The sequence below is a fragment of the Phaethon aethereus genome (assembly GCF_964289735.1).
Source record: "Phaethon aethereus genome assembly, chromosome: 12".
Taxonomy (NCBI): Eukaryota; Metazoa; Chordata; class Aves; order Phaethontiformes; family Phaethontidae; genus Phaethon; species Phaethon aethereus.
Window position 1 is genome coordinate 4,436,393 of NC_138588.1, and position 25,177 is coordinate 4,461,569.

At 35.8% G+C, this 25,177-nt stretch overlaps 1 protein-coding gene across 3 annotated transcripts in view; it reads right to left on the reverse strand.

The window, feature by feature from the left end:
* Positions 1-24,246, reverse strand: part of LRRC28 (leucine rich repeat containing 28) — a gene marked incomplete at its 3' end in the record, with an annotated part of 46,797 nt that extends 22,551 nt beyond the window's left edge. For 2 of the 3 annotated variants that reach the window (XM_082004928.1, XM_082004926.1), the window contains exons 1-4: positions 23,855-24,246; positions 20,017-20,057; positions 17,262-17,299; positions 16,362-16,499 (exon numbers count right to left, since the gene is read on the reverse strand). In XM_082004928.1, the coding sequence (XP_081861054.1) occupies positions 16,362-16,499; positions 17,262-17,299; positions 20,017-20,057; positions 23,855-24,142 (505 nt within the window). In that variant the 5' untranslated portion in view covers positions 24,143-24,246. Of the gene's footprint in view, positions 1-16,357; positions 16,500-17,261; positions 17,300-20,016; positions 20,058-23,854 lie in introns of all 3 variants that reach the window. The other variant, XM_082004927.1, reaches the window with a different exon arrangement.
* Between the last annotated feature and the right edge of the window lie 931 nt (positions 24,247-25,177).

Here is a 25,177-nt window from a genome sequence, read left to right on the forward strand (position 1 = left end):
AATACTTCACACATACCCTATCTGGAAAGAACAGGGAAAAAGATTTTCTGGGGCAGGATTGTCTTTGTGAATGAACATAGTCATGTTAAATAACACCTCAAAGATGTTCCCAATTCTCAGTTTCACCTACTTCAGCCATAAACTATATTGACTTTTCTCCAAAGCATTTCAGCAGCAGACAAAACCCAAAAGCAAGTGAAAAATACATGCTTCTACCTAACATACGCAAATAGAATTTTTTCTCAACCTTGCTAAATGTCACAAACAAATTTAGTACCAAACCTTATTTATTTTGTACCATCATTCACAAGCAAAGGTGAGAAAAGTGGCTTTCTAAAGTCCAATCTTGCTAAACAGTAATTTTAGTTCAGCTGAAAACAGACATCATGCACGAGGGTCTCATTATGTCAAACTCTTCTAAAGGTCAGTGGTTCCCCATCTTTTACCACAATTAAACTTAAATTAACAAAACTGGCAGCTTCTGTATTTTATGGGGTTCAGCACACCATGCTTTCCTCAGCATCTGCACTGAAGCACCAGACAGGGAGCACAGATCCAGAATGGACATTAGGTTGTGCTCTGTATTTACCCTCGAAGCACTGGCATCACAACTGTTAAGCCTAGGTGGGACTTTCTGAACCACTGCCACAAATCACCCACACAAGTAAGTTAGTTCTCCAGCAAAGATACATCTTCTCAGGCAGAAAATTATTAGGGCACGCTTACTTTCAGGATTCAGTACCACGCCAACAGAAGCAGCTACAAGAATTGAGTCTATGCATCCCCTCAAATTCTGTAAGATACATACCTTTCCAAGTCCCTTTATATAAGATGCTATGACTTTGAACTGTAATCCTTCAACTTCAGAACATCTCAATATCCTAATGCTTTCACAAGCAGGTTTGGAATTCCATTTTCTTCCATAATTTGGTGGTCTCAATAAGAACAGTTAGAACAAACCAGATGATAAAAATACCGAAAATTAACAGACATGAGAAAAGTGGAAAAGGTGGGTGAAAGGACAAGAAGGATAGGGAGAAAAAAAAATTGTTTCTGCACAGAGGTAACTCAAGGCCATGAAACAATCAGGTTTTCTGGTTTTTTGGTTTGGTTTTGTATTTTTAGTTGGGGTGGGGTTTTTGTGTGTTTAAGACAACCGATCCTTTCATTTTGTTGTACTCTGCCTAGTACTTCACCACCCCGCAGCAAGGTACTATTGCTACACAAATAAGTAATAGATGTGAAATTAATATCCTAATATTATTCTACAGTTTTATTAAATGATACCCCAAATTTTGGATACAGGAGCCAAAATTAACTGTGAAGAGACAAAATGGCACTTGGTCAAGGATACTGCATAAAAATTTCTGCACCTTACAGAAAAATCTGTTATTTAGGAAGTGATATTTTTGCTGCTGTCTTTCCTTTGAGGAGCAGCTGTTTTGCTTTTTCTGGGTGTTCCTGCATGGTATGAACATAAACAAATGTGACATGAATAAAGCATGAAACCTGTTATGTTTCTCTCATTTTGTTTATGTCTTACCATCTTTACTTGCTGCACATCGTCTATAATTCACTGTGCGCTAATATCAACATATGGAAAAGGCAGGGGAAAAGCCTTCCAGAAAAACTTTGTGCATAAAATAAAGAGCTAATGATTTGAACTCAAGGTGCTAGCCAGCTAGAGACAGCTACATAAGTGCCCTGCTTTGCTTAAGTACAACAAACCAGTAATTGCCTAAAACTAAGGCAAACAAAATCAGCATCCTAAAGAGAGATTAAGGATAGCTCAGGAAGCCACAGAGTCAGGGCCAGCCTGGCTATAAATTCTAGGACAGCTTTTTCCTTTATTGTTCTTCAAAGGGAAAACTTCGGGTCAACACAACAGACTGGCGTCTCTGACAAACATACATTAGTAGCTCCTAACCCGTTACTATACTAAATCATCCAAGCAAAGATCTCTCTGTTGTGACTGTTGCTATCAACTGTTTCCAACCAACAGACACATCTTTCTTCCTTTGCTTGAGGTTGGTGGGTTGTTTGGTTTTTTTTTTCCTCTCCAAGAAATAACTAAATGCGTAACAAAAGCAATAGGTCCAGGTTAGATTTTCATCTTTCAGCAAAAAAGTATTACATGATATCAAGCCAAATTGCGCTCATTTATCTTACTATTGGGAGATACCAAAGAACCCTCTTCCCTGAAGGTAAACTCTGTCTTGTTAAGAAAAAAGAAAGCAACTACAAATTTGAGTGGGATAAGGGGAAGTGGGGGGGGGGGGGGGAATCAAAGGGAGATCTTTAGTTTGGAACCATGCAGTGGAGTCACCATATTTGTTTTTCCAAGTAATGCTAATGAATGGTATTGTCTTAACTGAAGTCCTATGAAAATAAGACTTCTTCCCAGCCACTGGAAGATACTACAAATTGCAACAGTAATTACAGGGGAGGGACTGGCTAAACATTCACAAGAAATATTCCCACTATAATAGAGGTGCATCTTTCTCAAATCTAAACCATAGGTTCAGCTGCCCTTTTCTAGCAGCAGTAACAGGAGCTTCTGTTGCTTCTCCTCACTTGCCCAGCTCATTTGTGCTGAGCAGTGTCTGTGTAGTCACCCTGCAGACTGGCTAATTCACCAGTTGAGAAGGGCAGGCAGAAGCTTCTATAACAATGTGGTTACTACTGAGAAAATGGCATGGACCAACTACTAACAGTTTCTAAGATTATCACCAAAAAAGACGACATCTGGCTTCAAACAACACTAGGAATGTCCTGATTTTCAAAACGCTGAGGGCAACTGCAAGCCTTCTCTCAATCGGTAGAAGATACTGCTGTTCAGTGTTTCAAATCAGCACAAAGTAGACAAGTAAGGCTTGCAGTTATACTTCAAACCCCCCACTCAGTCATTCCAAACTGCATTCCTTCAGCAACACAAATAGGTAGTCTTAGTCTGTAAAGCTCTCAAACGTTAAATAATTACCAACTGGAGCATACCTGCAGTTGCTTAGTATCAAAGCCTTCCATAAAGAATAACAATTTAATGCAGATGTGGACAATGCTAAGTTAAACACAGGTCTTTATTTTAAATATCACTGCAATAAAATTAAGGTAAGTGAAATTGAGGTATCAAACTCTTGTGTGTGACAATGAAGCACAGGAAAGTTAATCCCACATAATACCTCCAGTTCTACACATTCTCTTTAAAGGCTTCTTGCATTTAGATTTAGTGTCAGTAAATGATGCATTTTATTTTGCCTCAATTTATTTAATAGACAAGCTGAATAAAAACAAGGATGTCAATAACAAGTAGTATTTTAACTCCCTCACAATGGCATGTATAAAAGAAAATTGTATTTGGCCAGCAAGGTCAAAATGGAAATCGATATATTATAGAATTCTTCTATTGTACAGCACTAACAATTTGTGTTTGTTCACTTTCAAAGACTGAATGACTTTGTTCTCTAAGCTTCCCTGAACACTCAAGTCCTACTAGTAAATTGCATTTGCTTAATGCACAAGTAAAATCAACTATGTGTTAATATAGCTAATCACTGTACATAAGGTACAGAGAGCTCAGGGAAAGAAGAAAAAACCCAAGGGAACAAAAGAGACAGAAGTACATTCATAGATAACTTTATAAATAAAGACTTAATAATTTAAGGGGAAAACAAGTTAACTTTTAACATCCAACCTGAAAAATGACAAAAAACTAAGCTTCAGAGCTCATTTTTTTCCCCATCACAAGTGTTAATTTTGTGCAAATTAGTAAGAGGTTTTACATGAAAAATAAGTAGCAAATTATTTTAGTTTAGTTAACAGGTAATTTTATTCTGAAAACTAAATAGCTTAATAGGCTCCATGAACTAACAGCTATTGAATTTCATTAACAACTTTGCAGCTAGGTGCTGTCGTAGCAGATAAACACTGTTCAACTTTTACCAACCTTGTTATAATGGTGAAAGATACAATGAACTGCAGTTTTCACCATTCATTTATTTTAAAACAATGTCAGTAAAGGCAGTAAGCATGGACATAACCCTCCCGAGGAGCTGATTTCGCTTGTATGGCTTACTTCGTCTTTGATTCGGACTCTCCTGAAGTCAGTCAGTGCAGCAAAACAAAGTTAGAGCCCTTTGACAGTACAGCATAATGAAATCAGTAAAGCATTTCTAATGTAAACCTGGAATTTGCAAAGCAGTTACTACTACCATTTCCCTTTTCACACATTTACAAACCAATGAAAAACTTCGGAGAAAAAAAGACCTGCAGTTTAATATCTGTTCAAAGCTGAAGTTTTTTGAAAGCCTGACTAAACACTATTGAACAGATTGTCTGTATTAAAGAAGTTTTCATACTAAAGAAACACAAACACCATTTGTATATGAAACACATCTTTCTCAGCATCCATCCAACTCTCCATCTCAGCAGTTTAGACTCAGCCTTGTCTATACACATCTGTCTTCACCCATGTGAACAGCTATTGGCAAATGTTTATGAGGGAGGCCCTGAGCATCTTAAAGCTCCCCATAAGTTCAGTTTTACTTTTGGGTAACAGTTCTAAAAGACAGACCTTTACCAATATTTTAAAGAACATCTGTTCTGAAGTTTCAGAAGTGAACTTCATATATATCACATGTGTCTTGAACTAGGCAATCGGTAAAGTCCTATCTTTACTATCAGAATCATCAGCAGAAGAGTTCAGTGCTGACAGATGAGTTACAAACTGACTTCTGAAATTCCTTTACTTAGGAAGCTGGTCTCATAGTAGGTACTCCATGATCGCTCAAGTTCAGGTTAATTTCTTGGAATATGTTAACTTTCAATAGTAAGTGATGATTTTTGTAAGGACAGTCAAAGAGAAGAGACTTACTAGAAGTCCCATATTATTCCTCTCAAAGTAAAGACAGGCTAATACATGCGTTGCGCAAGACGGAGAATCCACCTCATGACAGCCTCAAGGTATGTTGCTCAGAATGTGACCATTGCCAGCCATAACATGGAAAAAACCCTTGTATCAAATTCCAAGGAAGAGGCTTTGCTGTGCTCTCAGTAGAGGATTCAGCATGTTGAGGGAAGAAGTTCCAAAAGGAGGGGAATGACACCTTAAAAAGAGTTACAGTAACTCTTGATGAGTTACTAAACATTAATTTTATTTTAACGTGTTTTTTTCTCTTATGCAAGAATAAAGTTGAAAAATCCTAAAGATTTCTTTTTGGGTTAGGTTTTTTTTGTTTAGTTTTTTTAAAGCACAGAAGCAAACAACCCCCCCCCACAAAAGATTCAAGCATTCTATCATACTAAACACAACAGTGATTACATTCATTTTAAACAGTACCGAATACAGTTGTACAGCAAATCAGCCAGAGAAGCAACGAATCATCATACCTTCTCAGTTATGAAGATTATCAGAGAATTTGTGGGGTGGGAGGGGATTTGCCAGACCTATGAATGAAGTTATGATCTGTAGAGCTTTAGAGCCGATGCAGGTCATACATAAAATTAAAGCAATTAGGAATGTTAGTTTTTATAGTCTTTATGGATTTTTAGATACACTTATACAACTAACACCTTCAAACACTCAGAGCAAGACTACAACACAAAATTACATACCTACAAAATTAAATTCCTCATAGTCTGCTTTTCTACATCTTAGATTCTACCCCACAGGAATAAGACTGACCAAAAGCAACCGAAGACCCTCCACTTCACCTTCCTCTCCTCTGCTATGCAGTCAATAAACTCACATAAAACACCACAAACTGAATAATTACTGAATTCAAACACAACTGTGGCCACTTCCAGAGTTATTTTTTTCTGTGGTATATAACTGTGTCACAGTGAGTCTTGTCCATAAATCTCAAATCCAAGTTTTCAAACAATCAAAACATAAAAAACAAATAATTCTATTTGGCCTTCATTATCTAGGTCTGTGTGCCAGTTCTAATCAGTTCTTACAAGCACATTCCACTTTTTAAAAACAGACTGTAGAAATACATTTTTCAAACTAAAAGGAACAGAACGCATTGTTTTGATGCTACAGCCTGAAGCCCTTTATCTGAGTTTTATCAAAGTATACTCATCACTGATCAAAGCAGCAATGACAACTTAATGCTCTTTAAAGTTATATATTGCTGCATAAACTTCCCACTTTTCTCTCGCGGCCTCCGGTTCAGCATGTCATTGGGAGTATATTCAAAGGTCAAGAGACTTTCTTTCAGAAGACCTCTGTTCCCAAATGGCAGCTCTAATGATTGCAGGAGTGGAGAGTAGAGTGAGGTAGATAAATTCCATCAGGACTCTTTTCTTATATACCCTAGAAGATTCAGGTTGTCATTTCTTCCGTCAGATGTTTGAAAAATTACTTTGTACATTACTGCATGAACTGTTTGTATGTGGTAGCAGCATTTCCATGCTGTCCTATTACACATATCATTACCATCTAAAAGACCTCTTCCCACTCTAGCATTGAAATCAGTATTTAATTTTAAATTTCCTTCCATTTAATATTTTGCATATGCCATGTGACTGGCTGACTTTAAGCAAAGTCTGCAACTTACTTAGACATGCGAGAAAAATTTCTAACCTGTATTTTAACAATTTACTGAGAAATCTCAAATTGAGTTTACTAGAAAAATATTATGCAATTTTATGATTAATGAAATGTGTTGAAATGAGTTGTACTTAAGACTTATTTAATAAAAAGGCATAAGAACATGTGACATAACTACCATGCTTCTAAAGTTATATTTAAGATCTCCAACATCTCCATAAAGTTTTAAACCTCAGATGAACGCTTGTCACAATTACTTAAAGCACTCTCATCATCTTCAGAATTCCTGTCCATCCCCCACAAGCAAGAGGAAAATCCCTGGAGAAACAAGGCTTACAGTGACTTGAGAAATCAAGAACTGCCAAACAGAAGCGTGAGCCAGGATTCAAGAGGCAGTACCAAATCTCTTAACAATAGAGAATCCAGTTAAATCTGCTCCCTTACTCTCAGGAATGCACAAATCGTCCAAGTACCTCAACATTAGAAGCAGCACTCAGACTCCTTCATCCTGGCACAACTCCTTTATCTCCTACCTAAAAGCCCCTGAGGGGGTCGGCTACCAGGGGGAAAGCCCATGGCCCAGAGCTTAGAAAACATACGTGTTCCTGCAAAGATTTTGATTTTCACAAGTGGAGTACTGCAAAGCCAGAAGCACAACAGCAACAGGCTTGAGAGCACCACTAGTAATAATTAGGTTGGCTCTTCTCTCCTCCGTCCTGATTTCACCTACACCTCACCAGGTTTCTCACCAACTCTTTTTTTCAGAGAAGGAAAGAAACAGTAAATGGGGAGGAAAAAAAAAAAGTACAGGGCTGGTGGGGCCGGATTCTGCAAGTTTGATGCATGGTAACGTTCACAAGGATCTTACATGGAATAGTAGAGAACAAATGGCAACATTGGCCCATTCTTAGAAACCAGTTTCAAAGCACTGAAACATAGGTACCTGGGAGTTTGATGCTTCAGAGGAAATAAATGAAAATAAAAAAATGGGGTAACAGCAGGTCACAGGCACTTACCCTCTAAAAATCACGTTTGTTCTAAGTGTTTTAGTGGTTAAGTACTCACACGTCATTCTGAGAGATGTCTCTTTCCAGACATGTGACACCACCATAACTTTCACTAAGATTCTGTGGTCAGTAAGAATTATCACATAAAAAGGGAACCTTTACCGGTCAATCTCTGCCCAGATCATCTGAAGAACTGAAATGAAATTAACGTGGCCTGAAACACTGATATACAGCACCCTACTCTCTGACACTCTTGGATCTATCTATTCATGAGCTCAGTAATTACATGAGCACACTGTTCCTGTTATAAATGCAGTCAAACCTCAACCAGGCAGAGATTTTTTTTTCAAATTAAAGCATCACCAACACCCAAGTAGGGACCTAAGAAAAAGTGTAATTGATCCAAAATCATTATTGTCTTGGTAAAATACATAAAAAGAAATAATTGAAATCAGTAGTTACAATTTTGAGTGACTTTTTTCTAATACTAGTTTTACAATATTGTAACTCAAACACTTGGTCATTAAGCTTTTGCTTCAGTAGGATTTTAGCCTTCAATTTACTGACATGAAACCTCAACACCAGTTTCAGTTTCTCCCTGATCACTTTTCCAGATACATAATGGCTACATAAGTTGTTTTAAGATCTATGTTTCATAAAATTGCAGGTATTTGGAAATATGATGCACTGAGCCATATGACAATTCCTTTTTTTAACTAAAAACATGCTCATTTAAATAGCTTAATTTCCAAATACTTTTTCCAGACATTGCGCTAAATTACAATAGCAAATTTTAAGATGGAATTTTCTAGTCCAAGAAGCCTAGTACACAAAGCAATATTTGAATATGTAGTTTAAATGTTACAATGAAAGGCACTGATGGCTTCTTCCAACTGTTTCCCATTAGTTTTCAGATTAATGAATTACAACACATACATACTTAGCACATGCATTTTTGAGAACCTGCTGTGCAACACCATGAGGAATACCACAGCCATTGTTGAAAGAGATAGTTTTGTTGATTTTTTTTTTTGTTTCTTAACGTCATTTCTGCTACAGTTACGGGAAATATTTCTGTTCCAGTATGCCCAATAGAAACCTATCTGGAAGAAGTGTTGGAACAAAAGCATATGTTAGAACAACAATTTAAGCTTAAAATATAGCTCTAGAATTTTTCTGACTCTATGTTTATACGACTGTATTTGCTACCAGCATCCAGTGACATTATGAACCTTCCGTGGTATACTATAAAAGTGTTGTATGATACTAACAAAGAGGCTTTTTAAAGCCCCTCTACAGGGGGAAGTTGAAAAAAAAAAAACTGTAAGAAGGGGCAAGCAGACAAATAGAGAATAGGGAGCAGCTCTGTACACACAGATGAGTCATTCTGACACAGTATACAGGTGAGGGTACACAGGAAAATCTTCAGCTAATGAAAACTTCCAGGAATTTAATGGAATTTTTTTATTCTCTGTCTTCACTTCCCTCCCCATAAATTTAAAGCACTCAGAAGTACTAGTAGTCCTCCTGAGAATTTAACCCAAACCAAACGTTTGAGCAAGGCAGACTCTGTTATAAAATCTCACACAACCAACATCCTTTAATTGAATGGGTACCACTGTGTTTGGACGTGCATGAAAGCTAATAAGTAAGAAATACCACTTGTAAAATATACTACCTTGTGCTTTGGTCACCTCTATTTAGGTCACAAAGTCCAATGACAGTCCATAACCATCCACGTTGCCATTTTGTTCCTCAATCTTCAGAGATGACTCTGCTATAATTTCCTACTGGAAATTTTTCTTACAGAACAGTTCAGTTCTTACACACTGTCAGGACAGGGCTGTATTGGAGTTTATACATGATCAAAACATGTAACAATCTTTTCCTCCTAGAAACCCAAAGAACATCTTAAAGGTATTTCTACTGTGTTTCACACTAATACAGCATAATTACTGAAGCCTGACTAATCCTGATGTGAAAAAAATGATACAGTAACAGGCAAGTGTGGATTAAGTTTTGCATCAATTTAGGTAAAAAAGTTGTTGTTGTTGAACATAAGAGCTAATGTAAACATCAGTATTAGTACACTGACTCTTGGTTTTATACAATAAACTGAATCTAGGAATGAATTATTAAACAGAGCAAAGAAAAACTTATTTTTAATAATTAGGCATCAACCTACTTCAAGGAAAACAATGTATTATGATAATAATTAAAATATATTTTTATTTAGGAGTCCACGCTCCTTTAAATAGTCACATACTTACAGAGTGCAAAGCTCATGTAACCTAATCTATGTTTTCCTCAGATCCCCACAAGTCCATTTACTTAAAAACACCACACTCCTGGATGGGTGCCTGGCGTACCAAACCTGTCCTCTCGTGCATATTTTTATACATGTTACTAAATTAGGAAAGCAGAGTGGACTAAGGTTATGCCAACTCGGAAAAAAGAACAGGGTCTGCATCAGTTTGTGTCTTTGCTTTTAAAGTCATAATCATTATAAAAAAATTTTTAACTTTATTAAGTATCAAAGCCACCTACACTAATCAGAGACAGAAATAAAAGCAGAAGGGAAATACAGGGGCAGAAGCCAAATTTATTCCCCCCCATTTTGAAGGCACTAAATCAAAATATGGGAAAAAAGTTTAAAAAAATTAGTTAGGACTACATATTTTAATGCCAGGGTCTAGTATAAGAATAGAATTATTGGCATGCTGTACCCATGATCAGTGGAAATCTACTGTGAAAAGGAGGTAAGGAAGAAGTTGTTTTTTATATGCCTTTAATTAAGATTTACTGAAATACCTTATATTGAGCTCTATTCATAATTGCGAAGTTGGGTATTCAAGAAGTCTTTACCAGTGAAATACTGGTATGAATAGTAAATACAGATATTGTACTTTACACCAACTTAAAAAAAGTGAGAGAAATGAATATGCAGTTTTCATGTCTCAAAGTTTCTCTTGCCCCCAATTATCAAAGCAAACTCCTAAGCAAAACAGACTTAGCAATAATCAATTAACATTCCAAGGGTTATTTTATAACTAGACAAAGCAGTAATCAACAATTATAGTTTGATTTATAATTTTAATAGCGATTGAAGCCTTCTTGTCATTATCACTGAAATTACCTATGCAAGAGAAAATTATCTAATATTTATATACATTTTTCAAAATTCATCTTAATGAACTCTTCCAGCCTTCTGGAAGCACAAGCTGTTTCAGTTACAAAGACTCACTGGTCTTACCGCTATTAATTTCCTATTAACTTAAAGGATTATTACTTATGGAGAGATAATTATTAATTTCCTAATAATGGGTGGAACGGCTCAACCCTCCCCAATATTTAATATGATCAACCTCAAAAAGGTGTGGTCTTAACAAATGGAATGGGAACACCCAAGTTCTATTTCTGGCTAACACTGACTCCTGCTGTGGCCTGGAGCAAATCACTTCTGCTAAAAACACTTTTTTCCATTCTGTAAAATGAGGATAACACTCCCTTATCAGCTTCACAGGATCTTTCTCAAATGCTTTGAAGATGAAGTTTTATAAGCTTACAAATGTATTTTAATGAGGTTTAAACTGACTATATTTCTAAAACAATTTGCCTCAAAAAGGAGAAGGATTTGAACAGAAATGAAATGTAGATATGCTATTAACTTCCCCTAAATATTACTGCAGTTTGCACTTCAAAAATACCAAAGGCAGATGAATAAATTTTCCTTCGGATTCTACCCAAATGAAGCAAAATGGCAACAAGTGGATGCAATATGCAGACGTCTCCAGAGACAACACAGAAATGTCAATTTGAAATGGAAGCCACACACTTACATGGGGAAGAAAGGGCATTTGCTAAACCTGTCTTTGACTCTTGCAGAGATCTGTACCACCCTTCAGCAGCAGCAACTGCTGGCGCTCCCCAGTCACCTGCGCTTCCACTTTACAGATTAGAGAAACAGCATCACACAGTTCACATGAATTTGGTATTATTTGATTGCATTGGGGGTTTTTTGCCGGATCAATGCACTCAACTCTTGGCTGTTGAAGTTCCCTGACAATAAACACAAAGGGAAACTTGGTCTAGCCCATGTAAAGACAACTACTGATACTCCCCCCCACTCCCCTTCTTAAAGGGAACTTTGCCAAAAGATGGGCTGGGATCATAAACCATACCCTATTCTTTGTTTAATTACTTAGGTTTTGCTCCTGACTTGGCAAAACATTAAGCTTTTCATTTTAGTAAATCTATAATTAACTCCAACATGTGCTGAGTAAACATAACCTCATTTTTAATTAAATCTTAGAACAAGATGCTACAACTTGCCATTTCTAAGCAGAAATATTTCTCAAGTAATGTGCAATTAAAAAAAAATCTAATCCTTGTCAAATACAAAACTTGCGTCCAACTTTGATTATAACCCACCCTCTTTTAAGTCATCTGTTGTAGTTAGTGAATGCACATTTGGACAAGAGCAAAATGTAAACCTGAGGACATCACATCAAAAACTTCAAAGGCTAAAGTCAAATCAAATCTAAATGGTAACACAGCATAACTGAGAGATAACCTTGGCTTTGGGACTCCTGAAGAATAATTTTTCTAGTACATCTCAATGGGCATACTTTTTTTTTGTTGCAAATGATGCAATAATTCTTACACAAAGAGAAAAATAAATACAATTTCTCAAGAATGAAAGGAGTTGAAAAAACATACATATTAAATCCATCAGAAATGAACGGGAGCTTTCTAATTAGTCATTCATAAGCGAGAAGTTTCAGAAAACTTACTTCTAACAGCACATTCATATAAGACTAACTCCACAAATCTAAATTAAAATGAGACTATCAATTCTCTGAATAAAGAGAAATCTCTAAAAAAATAAAAGTTAAGCTACTATGAAAACGTAATGTCAACTCTATCTTAAAGTCAAGCTTACACAAGAACTAATGTAATAATACGAAATAATAACCATCATTTGTTTATGCCGCAACTCTAAGATTTTTTTTTTCAAATAAGATCTCTGGTCCTACACGTTTCCAAATGGCCCTCAAGAATGTAGATTATCTAAGTGCTAGTTAAATAGTAGAAAACTTCACAAAAAAGGTCACTTCAAGAATTACATATACCAGAGCCAAATAAAAGAACCAAGAAATTGTTAAAGACAGAAGCTACAAGATTTACAGTTGCAGAACAAAAAAATTGTGCACATTTCAATGAAAAAAGCGCTCAAGAGAACTTTGTAATATTAAATGTAATCTTTTACTACCTGCAACTCTTTTAATCAGCTCTCCTCTCAAAGACAGAGTCTCTCAGTTAGTGATTCTGATTACCACAGAATCTAGATATCGATGACTCTGCTGTAAGCAGAAGCTGGTCCACATACTAACCGTATCCAAAGTATATTCAAAACAGGACTTCAAGAGAATTTCACAAAGCATCTTCTTCCAGCCACTTTATATTACATTTCAATTTCAACATGCTTATTCTGGATAAACTTTTCCCTTTGCTTCTTATCAAGTTTAGCTTAGTCATCTTTCAAAAATTCTCACAACAATTTAGTGATGCATGATGGAAGTCATTGTTTCAGTGGCAGTGCACAATTAAACAAAGTGCCTTGAGGCCAAAGTACATGATCTTATCCGAGGGTGACACTGATTTGGTAGTGTTTGCTAAGCACAAAGGTAGGATTATAATTTACACTACAAGAGTGGCACAGCCTAGAAAGTGCTTTCTAATCTCCAAGGAACACAATTTCCGTGCTTCACCTAATGCCCCTTTTCCCCCATATCAGTCCTGTATTGCCTGATTTCTTCAGAAAACTAAGGCTTATGTATTCATGCCGTCTGCATTTATCTTCATCATTTTCCCTCACATCCTCCCTTAAAGTAAGCTTTTTAAACTAGTTGGACAATCATGACCAAACCCGAGAAAAGGAGAGGTATTCATTATTAAATTGTCACAAGTTTTATGAAAACAGGTACTTAGAGACTAAAATCTTGCCCATCACATTGGAGATAAACCGCATCACAGGCTCAACCATTATTAGAGCCTGAAGAATGTCTACAATCAGACTGAAGACAAATCTTTATAGGGCTTCATTATGCATACTATTTCAATTGTTTTAAAATTAGAGTTATGCTGGATTTCTATAAGGCAAATCTTAAATACTAAAAATGAATGTTAAGAGCACGCTGGAACAAAACCATTAGAAATGGATAATGAATCAACATATGCTATTAATTGCCTTGTTTCTTTCAGTTCTTAATCACAATTAAGGAAGACACAACAGAGAATCATTCTTAAAATACAAAATACAGTAGAAAAGTGTGGGTGTTCAGACACTTAATGGCAAACAGTTACCACCCAACTGTTCTGCAGTTATGACAAAGAGATTTCTTAGCAATTCATTAAGGATATTGCTAAGAGTATCCTCCTAGATATCCATGTCGTTTCAACAAAAACTGAGGATACTTGTATCACCAGACACTGAGAAGGGAGAAACAAGAGGAATGACAGGGCAACAACTCTCAAGTAAGCTTTTTATGTCATGACATCATTATGCTGCAAGTTGGCCTATCCGGTTACACAAGAAGAATACCAATTAGCCTTTCTTAACTGGATCCTCTGCTGTGATAAACAGTTCACTGCCATTTGTGTGATATACGCAGGACTAAGTCTGGAAGAAAATGACGGCCATGAGTTTTGAAAAGTTACTTCCATAAATGACCGTCACCTATACCTGAAAGCTATTTTTTAATGCAGGTTTCTAAATTCTGCACAAGCTGCACTAGTAGAAGATAAATTATATATTAAATGATTGCTTATTATAAATTAAGAGCAGTTAAGAGCTCTCTTTCCCTAACAATGCATTGCAATGTAGTATCTGATGTAAAGAAAGCAGTTAACACAGTAAAATGATGTACTGCAGTGAAATCATATCTCATCCTAGTTCATTTTATTAACTTTGCTACCTTCCCTGAGAGAACGCTATTTAACACTAATATGAAGATTCATGCTACCAATATAATTACAACAATATAAATACAACAATTCATCAAAACTATTTCAACTGTTCAACATACACGTTATTTTCAAACTCAAAGATTTGCTATAAGGTCATCTTTGAAATCTTTGCAATTTTACAAAAAAGCCCTATGAAAATACACTTGGAAGCCCTCTTCAGGAAGCATTATGTTTAGGAAACACTCAATGCAGTAGCTTAACTCTCTAGTGTAACTGAAAGACTAAATCGTGCTCGGACTGATAACACACAAGCTCTATGACATCCAGTCATGCTGACAGTGACAGCATCTGGACAGGATTAGTAATGACAGCAGTAATGGCATGTGTATGAACCAATGGTACACTACCAGCAAAACCAGAAAGACCAGACACCACTGGATTCTTGGATTCAAAAGCAGACAACAGTAGTATTATTTCTAAGCATGCAAAATTTTCATGCACACAACTAAACGCACTTAGGGAAAATGCTCAGTATCAATTTTCGTAAACTTCAGGAGAAATTAAATGCAGCGTGCTTATGCAGCTGATACCAGTTCCTAATCAAATGTGGTAGACTTGAAATCAACTCTTCAGTAATGTAAATTATCCTTTTGAAAGTCTTTTTTAGAACCTTTTTAAGTTAATGTGCGAAGTTTTGCAGAAAATGTGTCACTTTCTTTGAACAAGTCTTTCTTTCATGGTACAGCACCATAAGGTAAATTATCTTTGAGGAACATAAAGCATACTCAAGTCATTCCTTTCTTTTGAATGTAGGACATCTGAAAATTGATGGAAATTTTATTGGCCTTGGGTCATAATGTTTAACAGGTTTATCTAATTTCATTTCAGAGCATTTATATAGTCACATAATTTTTTTTTCTTTCTAGTCATAATCCTTTGACTTGTTCTTCTTAAGCTTATTATGCCTAGCAAAGTACAAGGAAAGGACAGCTAGATTTCTGTACCCAAAACTTCAAGGAGCAATTGCAATATATTTCTTGAGAATAAGCAATGTGAACTTAGAAACACATGAAGGTCACATTGAGAAGTTAAAATTAGAGCCAAAAGATAATCCTCTTAGATAGTTAGATCAGTTTTTTATCATCTCTGCAGATCAGAAAATGCAAATATGCAGAGAAAAAAATTTTTAAAAAACAAACAAACCTAAAAATCACCATCATCTTATCTGGACAGATATAAGGGTGATTAGAAGAACAGTCAGTTATGCCTGCTTATTGAAGTATTTAGAAGGCCAAAAAAAAAAAAATTCAAAATCTGCCTAAGGCCAAATTTTTCTTTGCGTCACATTTACTTCGAGTAAGTTTTGCTTTTTTATTATAATATAGCAAGACAAACATTTGTTATTTACTGTCATAGTGAGGTAGAACTGCCATAGGCAAACCTACTAGACATGTGTCTTTTTTAGAAAATACAAGAATGAGGCTGTTGGGCGAAAAGAAAGAAAGGAAGGACTGCAATCCTTTATATTCTGGAACATTGGAAGAAACATAATTTTATCATAATGACAGTTGTCACTGGCGTTTTGTGTCTTCTCAAAGATGTTCAATATTTTCTTGATACAATGGCAAAGACTGTTAAATAAATTTTTCCCACTTCAGAAGCATTTTTCAGGACTTTTCTTTACCTCAAGTATGGCAATCCCTGCCTAGTCTTTAAATGCAAGTTGCACCATGCTTCAACTGTAAGATACAAATAAACCCAGAGCAGATCACTATGCAAATTAAGTTCAAATGGAATTTGTCATTTGCTGTAATCCCTCACGCATTTGTACTTACCTGCGGGTAGATATTTCAGCTGGTTGTTAGCCAAGCGAAGGTGACGTAAAGATCTCAGGCGGCCAATCTCTGGACACACAATTTCGAGGGCATTATCACTTAGGTCCAGAAACTGCAGTTTAACGAGGGAGCCAATGGCTTGTGAGAGAACAGATTAAAACACGAATGTGACCCAACAGTAATGTTAAAATCTTAATAGGACTACAAGAAGATAAAAAGCCACAGTACCTAACACTTATGTCTGAGCAGATTTCGATGTATTAAAGCCGGTCTCACAACTGAATGACATAGTTTGTGGAAATGCTTATTTACCTAAGAAACAGTACTACTGTAGAGAGAAGGGGAGGGGGGAGGGGGAAGTGATCTACAGAATACTCCCATTTCTAGATTGTCCTCAGACAATTCTGCTCCGAAATCACTTTTTCCATTCCTTTGCTTTGAGTCTATCCAATTTATATATTCAAAAAACGTTTCAAGCACTTCCCTGAAGTTGGGCACATAACTCTACAATTAAGACAAGGAAGAGAAACTAGTACAAGTTCTTCACGCTTTAGGTTTCAAATCTCTCACGATCTAAATCAGCAGAGTAGTCTGTGTAGTAACTGGCTGAAAGCAAAAGACACTCTGGATTTTTGTTCCTGTAGATGAGTGCCTTTTAGCCTTTTCACCTTCTGCAGTTAGAACTGAAGCAAACAGCATTTAGGTGCATTTGAGGATTCATTAAAAGAATTGAACATAGCATAAACAAGGATATTATCAACAAAGAGCTACACTGGTATATTTTGTATGAAAATCTTTAATGTTTTATGGGAAAATAAAGGAAAAATAGGCCTCTTCAAAGGAGGAAAATTAATATTTTATGATTCCTGTCACTTAATTGTGAGCTGGTAGATTACTTACCTTCAGGTACAACAACTATGTTATTTGAATGAAGGTACCTGGGGGGAGGAGAAAAAAGCAGAGGACACCACCTGTTACCCTCAAGGACTTCTGCTGCATAATCAGTTTGCAAAATATCCAATTTCAAACTGAAAGAGCACCCTCAAAGCCATTCCTCTCTATGACCACAAAAGCTGTGGAAACTGTATAAACTGGCAGTGGATAGGTACTTAAGTTTCACTTAGACTATTAAATGATTAACATAAAAACAAAAGAGAATGACATACAATTAAAACAAAACATACACAGTTACAATAATAATGGGCTTTAGTTTTGAGAGTCGTAAGAGGAAAACAAAAAGGAAAAAGAGTAAAGCAGATAGAATAACCAGAATGAACCATATTTGATCACCAGGCTATTCCACACTAAACGCTGTGCAAGAAAAGAGAAAAGCCCAAACCCAGACAAGTTACACTATTATGAACATCTTCCCCTGCACATAAACTCTTATACCTTTACTGACTGAAGAAATAAGCACATGATCTACTCACTGCAAGAGGGTTTTTCAAAAAAGAGCACAGTTTTCAAAATACAACCCAAATCTTGCACATGGTCATTTAGGTAGTTACTGAGGGTGATCAGCTCTCTCACTAAGAACATTCAGCACCCTCTGCAGGAGCACTTCCAGTACTACAAGTAACAGGAAAAACTTCTTAGGATTTTACACATTTTCGTTTTCATGAAACATTTCTGCAAATGAATAAATGGGTCTTGTAGAAAATAACAGTAACAAAATTTTAAAATATTGGTATCTAACTGCAAAGAAATATTGAGTACTTAATGTCCAATTCCTTAGGCACACATGGATATTATTTGCACAGCATATTTTTTTCCATTCTACTCAAACAGCAGTTCCTAAAGTAGGAACCTGTCTTTTCAGAGAGATAGGAAAAACACATATGAACGTTTCAGCTGCATGGAGCATCTGAGCCTCCTCTTTTTCTTTAAAAATGGCAGACATTTAAACTTTACTAAAAATGTAACAAACATAAGGATAGCAGGTATGTTTGTAGAAATCCTTATATATGTAACTCAGAATGAGAATTCTTCTACCCATTTCAGCTGCAGCTCCTGAAAATACTTACGAACCGTTCCACTCAAGCTAAAAGAATGTATATTATGAGGATCTACACCTAGTATCCCAGCATGAGGGACACAATATACAAAGAAACATAGACAATAGCGAAGTTTTAAAAAAATATATAATGAATATATAATGAATGAAATATATATAATTGCAAAGGATGTAACTTTCAGGAAAATTAAAATCAGTTAAGTTTGTCTTTCAAAATTTAAAGCTACTGTAACAAATTATTCTTTAAAGAAATCTTTATTTTGTGGTCTCTTCTCTGTCAACAAAACATCTCTTACTCTCTGATCAAAAATTGACTTGTACCATTAGACCTACACAAACCACAGGCCCACTGCAGTTCTCTCTAGACCACCAGAATGTATGGGATAATGGTGGTACAACTAAGCTTTCTGAACCTCAAATAATTAGGTTTGACTCCTATAATTCAGTGTTTGCAAAAGATTATTTTAGGCTGTAATTTATACAGGTTTTCCGAAAGGCACCATCAGATAACATGGAGATTTCCTGATGTCCTGTGGCAAATCATTAAATACTATGTATATCAAATACCAAAATATTTATTTTACTGCTTCAGAGCATAAACATACTCTCCAGACTCAGGCATGACGAGACAAGACTGTCTCTTAAGCAAGTCGGAGACTGCAGTGACCTACAAAACAGTTCAATTATACTGTGGTCGCGTGTACCAGAAAGGTGTGGTTTCAAGGGCCAGATTAAGATGACAAGATCAGACAGCTGAATGCATTAGACTACTCAGATATACACCTCCTCCTGTCTGGAGCTTTCCATTAAACAAACAGAATCAATGGTCCATCACTTACTCAACTGAAAGTGAGCCAAGTGAGTTAAGGGGAAAAAGGATGTCCCTTTTAACCCCCCTGCTGCCAATCCTACCATACAAGAAAATCACAACCTTACAAGAAGAAAAGGGGAGGGAAGAAAACATTGACTCAGGGGCTTACACCTTAAAATTAAAAAAAAAAAAACAAAAAAACACACACCAACCAAAATAGTACAGTTCCTGCAACATCTATTCTTTGGACAAGATGGGATAAAATACTCCGCCTATAGCAATCATCATTAAATTGTTACTACCCCTCTACTTACTCATTCCTGCTCCTATTTGACAATCTGTGACTTGGTTCCAAAAAACCTTATTACTACAATCAGCAAGACTGAGATCGTAATACTCGTGATAGCTTGTGTGGAAGTGAGCAAATAGGGATGGGCTGGAGACAGTAACTTGTTACTCTAGCGCTATCACAACCATCTGACCATTGCACTTGGAGGTTTCAGTGCTTTATCAGGGTGACAACAGTCTACACAGGAGTTGGAGAGGGTAAGTATTTTTTCCCTTAAAAGTGTAGACATTTGTAAAACAGTTCTTATACAATGAAACAAGAAATTGTAAAAAAATATTAACATGGGACTGAATATGCATCCTTTAAAAAAAAAGAAAAGGGAAAAAAGAAAAACCTGACAAAAAATGACCATTTCTTGCCTTCCAAGAAAACCCTTCACACTTCAGAGGTAGGTTATATGCAAGCAATACATTCTAGAATTATATTAAGGTAAGGTGGGTCAGCATAATAAAAATATATTAGAACTCCTACACAAACTCACAATTCCACGAGGTTTGGAAGCTTCTGAGCAAGGTTTTCTGGCTGAAAAAGAGTTAGAGATTTTTTAGGTTTCAAAACAAAAAACAGACACACACATATTGTGTACCCAATTCATTTTAATAACCATACTAAAACATGTCAGCAGCTAGTCACAGAAAACATGGCAACAAAGAGCTTGTATACAATACCCTATTTCCACATCCCCGCACGATCTCCATCAGTGCAATCTGGGATATATCAAGAGCGAGCAATTCACTACCGAAACAGAACTACAGTCTAGAAGTGACATTAATGTGCCTCAACCAAATGGTAGTCAGACTTCTGAGGCTGAAAAGATGGATTACCAAAACCTTACTTTTGAAAATATATTAAAATAATTGAGTCAGTTGAAGCCAAGAGACTGCGAAGAAGCTGTAGCCTTTACAGCTTTAAAGCCAAAAAACAACTGTACAAGATGTCTAACCATAATGTACTTTATTTTGTAATGCTGCTAAATTGGGACATGACCTACAAACTTTATTTAGCTTAATCAATTACCACCAAGACAGAAGTGCTGAATCCATCAAACTAGATTTCCATATTTACATATTAACATGCATACCATTTTCTAACTGCTAACTGATCCCTAGCTGCAATTCTGTTTCTTGATGGCATTTATAACCATGAACATGTATCACAAAATCTGCTTCACAAGTTTCAGATGTCATGTTGGTAACCATACTCAAACTTCTTCAAGTTTAAGACAGTTTTATTGTTTGAGAAATCTACTTTAAGCATAGATAAGTTTTATTGAAAAAAAGTTTTTACAATACACATATATGCAGAAACAAATTTTAAAAGCAGCTTGACCATGTGGTTAATTTCCTGTTTAGAAAAAAATGTAGCAATTTTCACTGTCAGGTAAATTTAAGGTATATTATTATCTAAAATACTTAACTTTTTGTTTATAAATTTATTGTGAAGAAGTATGCTAACCTGAAAAAGTAATGTCAAAATATTCATATGTGGCAAACATGCCACATCCCAGATCTAAGTACAAAAAATAGTTTGTTTTTAACTATGGAGCAGCAAATGATGGTTCAATAAATCAATCAGTTGACATTAAGACCAAGAAAACAGCCTATAACTAATCAGGTGTTGCCACCTACTGGCAAGTTTGCGGCAATACATGCATCTCGTCTGCACAGAATTTTATTTGGTCAAAGAGAAAAGCTTAAGCTGGGAAAATATGCAAAGGCTGCAACATTGAACCATAGAATCATTAAGGTTGGAAATGACCTCTAAGTTCATCAAGAAATATAAGCTTTAATTTAAAAAGTTAAGAGAGAGTGTGAAAAAACAAATTCACTGTCATCCTACACCCTTTATTAGAATAAGGATACTAACCTGAATCACAAACTACTTGCTCGTTACACATGAAGGTTATATTCTTATTCTTGCTTTAACTGCTTCGTATTGTAAGAAAGAGAGCTAAACTCAGGAAAGAGACAACTTCACCATTTCGCAAGTCTATAATAGAAATTCTGCTTATCTTCTTAAGTACAACAGTAACAATAGGTTTGAGTCAAAGTTGATCAATATAATATCCTACAATGAAATTAAAAAAAAAATATTCATGATCCATCTATTAAGAGGTAAAACTAATGCGGGTCTCTACTGGTGACATGACAACAAACAATGATGATCAATGAATCAGCAATTCTGCCAACAGTTTAGTGAAGCTTGCCTCACCCTCACTGAACATTTTTCAAAAAGTAAACCTGCTGATCTGTCTGAACAGGACAGCATTGTGTATTCTGAGTTAGTAAATTAAGAACAATTGTTCTCTGATATGGCTAGATCATCCTTCTGACAGTGCCATCAAGTCAAACTCCTATTTCCTTTAAATAGATGGGAAGATAACATTAGCCTTCCAGTAATCCTATCAGTCAAACATTAAAAGAGAAGTTGGAAAACTTGATGCTGTGATTCAGGTGTGCTACATAGCTTCTTGATCCATTCATTATGTCATAGCCCTCCATAATTTCCATCTTGCCAATGAAGACAAAAATTAAATTATTCATTGGCAAGATATATGCAAATTCCATCCATGTAACTATTCCAGATGTTTTCATGGGAGCCATCTGTCAAGGACTAGAGTCATTTTAGAAGAGCAAAGAACAAAAGCTGATTTAGTAAACATTTTTCAGAAGTCTGAAGCAATGAACTGGTGGGATGAAAGTGCCATCTAACTTTAAGGAAATATGGTGCAGATTCAGTTTTGATAATTGCTAATAATCCATATGCAATTTATTTATTGATGTGCTAATGCTTACTATCTTGCATAGAATCAAAGGAGCACAAGGCTGAAAGAGACATTACAATTACTCTTCTCAGACAGGACCACCCCTCAAACAAATTGGTATATTTTCTCTTTCAGAAAGTCTCAGTGAAAGGAATACAGCTTCCTTCAACAACCTACTTGTTTTCACCTATTCTCAGATGAGATTCCACACATACACACCTTTCCCCCTCCCCCCCATAATGCAACTAACTTACTACCTCTTTACTGAAATTGAGAATATTACTTGTCCTACCAGCATTGGACATAAAAAAAGTCATTATGAAAATACTGCTTTGTATAAATACTGACTTCTGCTCTCCCCCATTCCTTCTCTTCTATTTTTTTCCTGTCTGTCTTCTCTTTTTGCAAGAGGAACTAACCTAGATCTCTTAACCTTCTGTCATAGGGTGTGTTCTCTAAAAATCCCTTGTTGATGCTTAGTAGGTTCTTTCCAATTTACCTAGCTTGTTCGTAAGTATGAAACCCCAAACTCAACCTTTGCTCCATCTTAGGCTGTAACAGCATCCAACAATTACTCCCATCTGCTTTTAATGGAGACTGTGAAACCTTTTATGTTCCAAAAAGACATCTGCCTTTTTTGTAACACGTTGCTGACTTGATCTATTTTGCTCTACTACAACTTTGAACATCTATTCTGCTGAACAGATGCTCCGTGCATTGGACCCAATCTTGTTTGCCTAGTTCCTAGCTATAATGCTATGCGCTTGAATGAGATTCCACCAAGTCATATTACGAGCAAGTTAACCTGATGGTTTTGAATCCTAATGCTCTACTTCACACTGTTTGCAAGTTATTTTGACTAGGTATGACCTACATTTTAAGTATTGTTTCGCTTCCAATTTCCCAGGCCTCAATTACAGTACTGAACTCACACAGTTATTTAACTACCCCACACTGAATTCTGAGGTCACAACATTGATTCACAGTAAGAATTTGTTCAGTTCAGGGAAAAACAACAAAACAAGTAACAAAAAAACCACAACACAAAATCCCATGACCCTGAAATTAACTGTTTGTTCTCCTATCAACAGTAGCCCATAGACACAAGTTTTCACTGGCACCTTAATAGCAAGCTTTGAATTAGGCCCTGGGATTGACAATGCCTTTAAAATAAGGCACACACCAAGGTAAATGTTGTTTAGCTTAATGAATGAATGTAAAATAGTAGAAAGGCCCAATCACTGACATGAGCAAAATGTATAGCGCTTAAAAAAACCCCAAACAACAAACCTCACAATAAAGCTCCCAGCAGATCTTCACAGAGCTTCAGAAGGGTAACCATAAAAAGTCATCAACTTTCATTTATTATACTCTACATTACCTATGCAAGTTCAAACACAATACAAGCCAATACTCATATTTCACAATGGATTACATCATTCAGGATCAGATTTGCTGAAGATTTTTTTTTTAAATTATCTTGTTTTTTCTGTTCAAAAACTCAGAATCCCTAAACATAGAGACAGTAAAGATTGCAATAAAGAGGTTGTCGTACCAATGTGGTCAGGGAATTTCTTTTCATATAAAGTCTCTCCAAGTACTGCAGCCCCTCATCTTTCAGTAACTCCAAAGGAAAGTGATGGAGATTTCGGTAATTTAAGAACAAGTTCTTGTGCCTTTCCAACTTTGCCTCAGAGATTGTTTTACATAGTTCTGATGCCATGACTAATCCTGGTCCAAGCACCACATCTAGTGCATCGTATGTTCCAAAAGCAGACCCATTTCTAGAAGACAAAAAGAGGAAAAAAAAAACCCCCACAAACATTATCAAGGTGTATGTCATGCATTCTTTTGCAGAAAGAGTTAGTTATTACATATTATCTGATAATTTACCTAGACACACTTGTTTCAGTTAATAAAGTACCCAGAACATCCACACCATAACATGTTAGAAGCAAATCTTTAACTATTTTCTGGATGAAGTTTTAGCATGTTTTTGGACAAGCAATAACAGTATCTTAATGTATACATAATGCTTTTTTAATCTATTTTCTGTGGACCTTTCAGATAATTTTGTCAAAGTTGCCATCCCAAGAAAAAAACAGAACAACAATGAAACCTCTGTCTACTAACCATTATTGATGTCCTACATCTATTCTGTGCAGTGTCCTAAAAGAAGAATCCACAGATCATATGAAAAATGCATAATTTATTAGAGGACTTTTTATCTTCAGATGACTAAAATGCCTTCATGTAGCTCTGAACCCAGAATAACAAAGGGCAATGAAAGTTTAAGCTTTCCCATATAGAAGCATCAGAAGAATTGGGAGAGATATTGGGGGTGGACAGCCAGTTAGGGCATTTTGAAATAATAAACTAATACATGAGAAATCTGAAATTAACATCAAGAAAATTTATAAAGAGCTAGATATGACAGCAGATTTTCAGCTCTCTTTACTAAAAATAAAACCAGAAAGAACTAAATGTCAAGCTTTAACTGACAAATTCAAAGCCAGAAAACAAAAGTATGAAGAGAAATTAAAAATTAACTCGTATCTGAAACCAGGCTTTATTTAGCTTGTTTTTCAGGTATAACCAAAATTATGATGTTGTCTGGATTTAGGTAACAGCAGCACTGCTACATCTTGTCAATTGTCTCAGAAGTCAGGAGGACATAATAAATCCAGACTATTTATTAGTTTAAAGTTACCAGTTTGCTACAGATTCATGTGTATAAATTAATTTCCATTAACTAAAGGCAAGGAATCATAACTGCCTTCCACCAATAACATTTTCTACTTTAGTCCCTTCCTTTACTGAAGGAGAGGTTTCTAATCATAACAGATATTGGAAGTGAAGGTACTGAGTTATGAAGAAG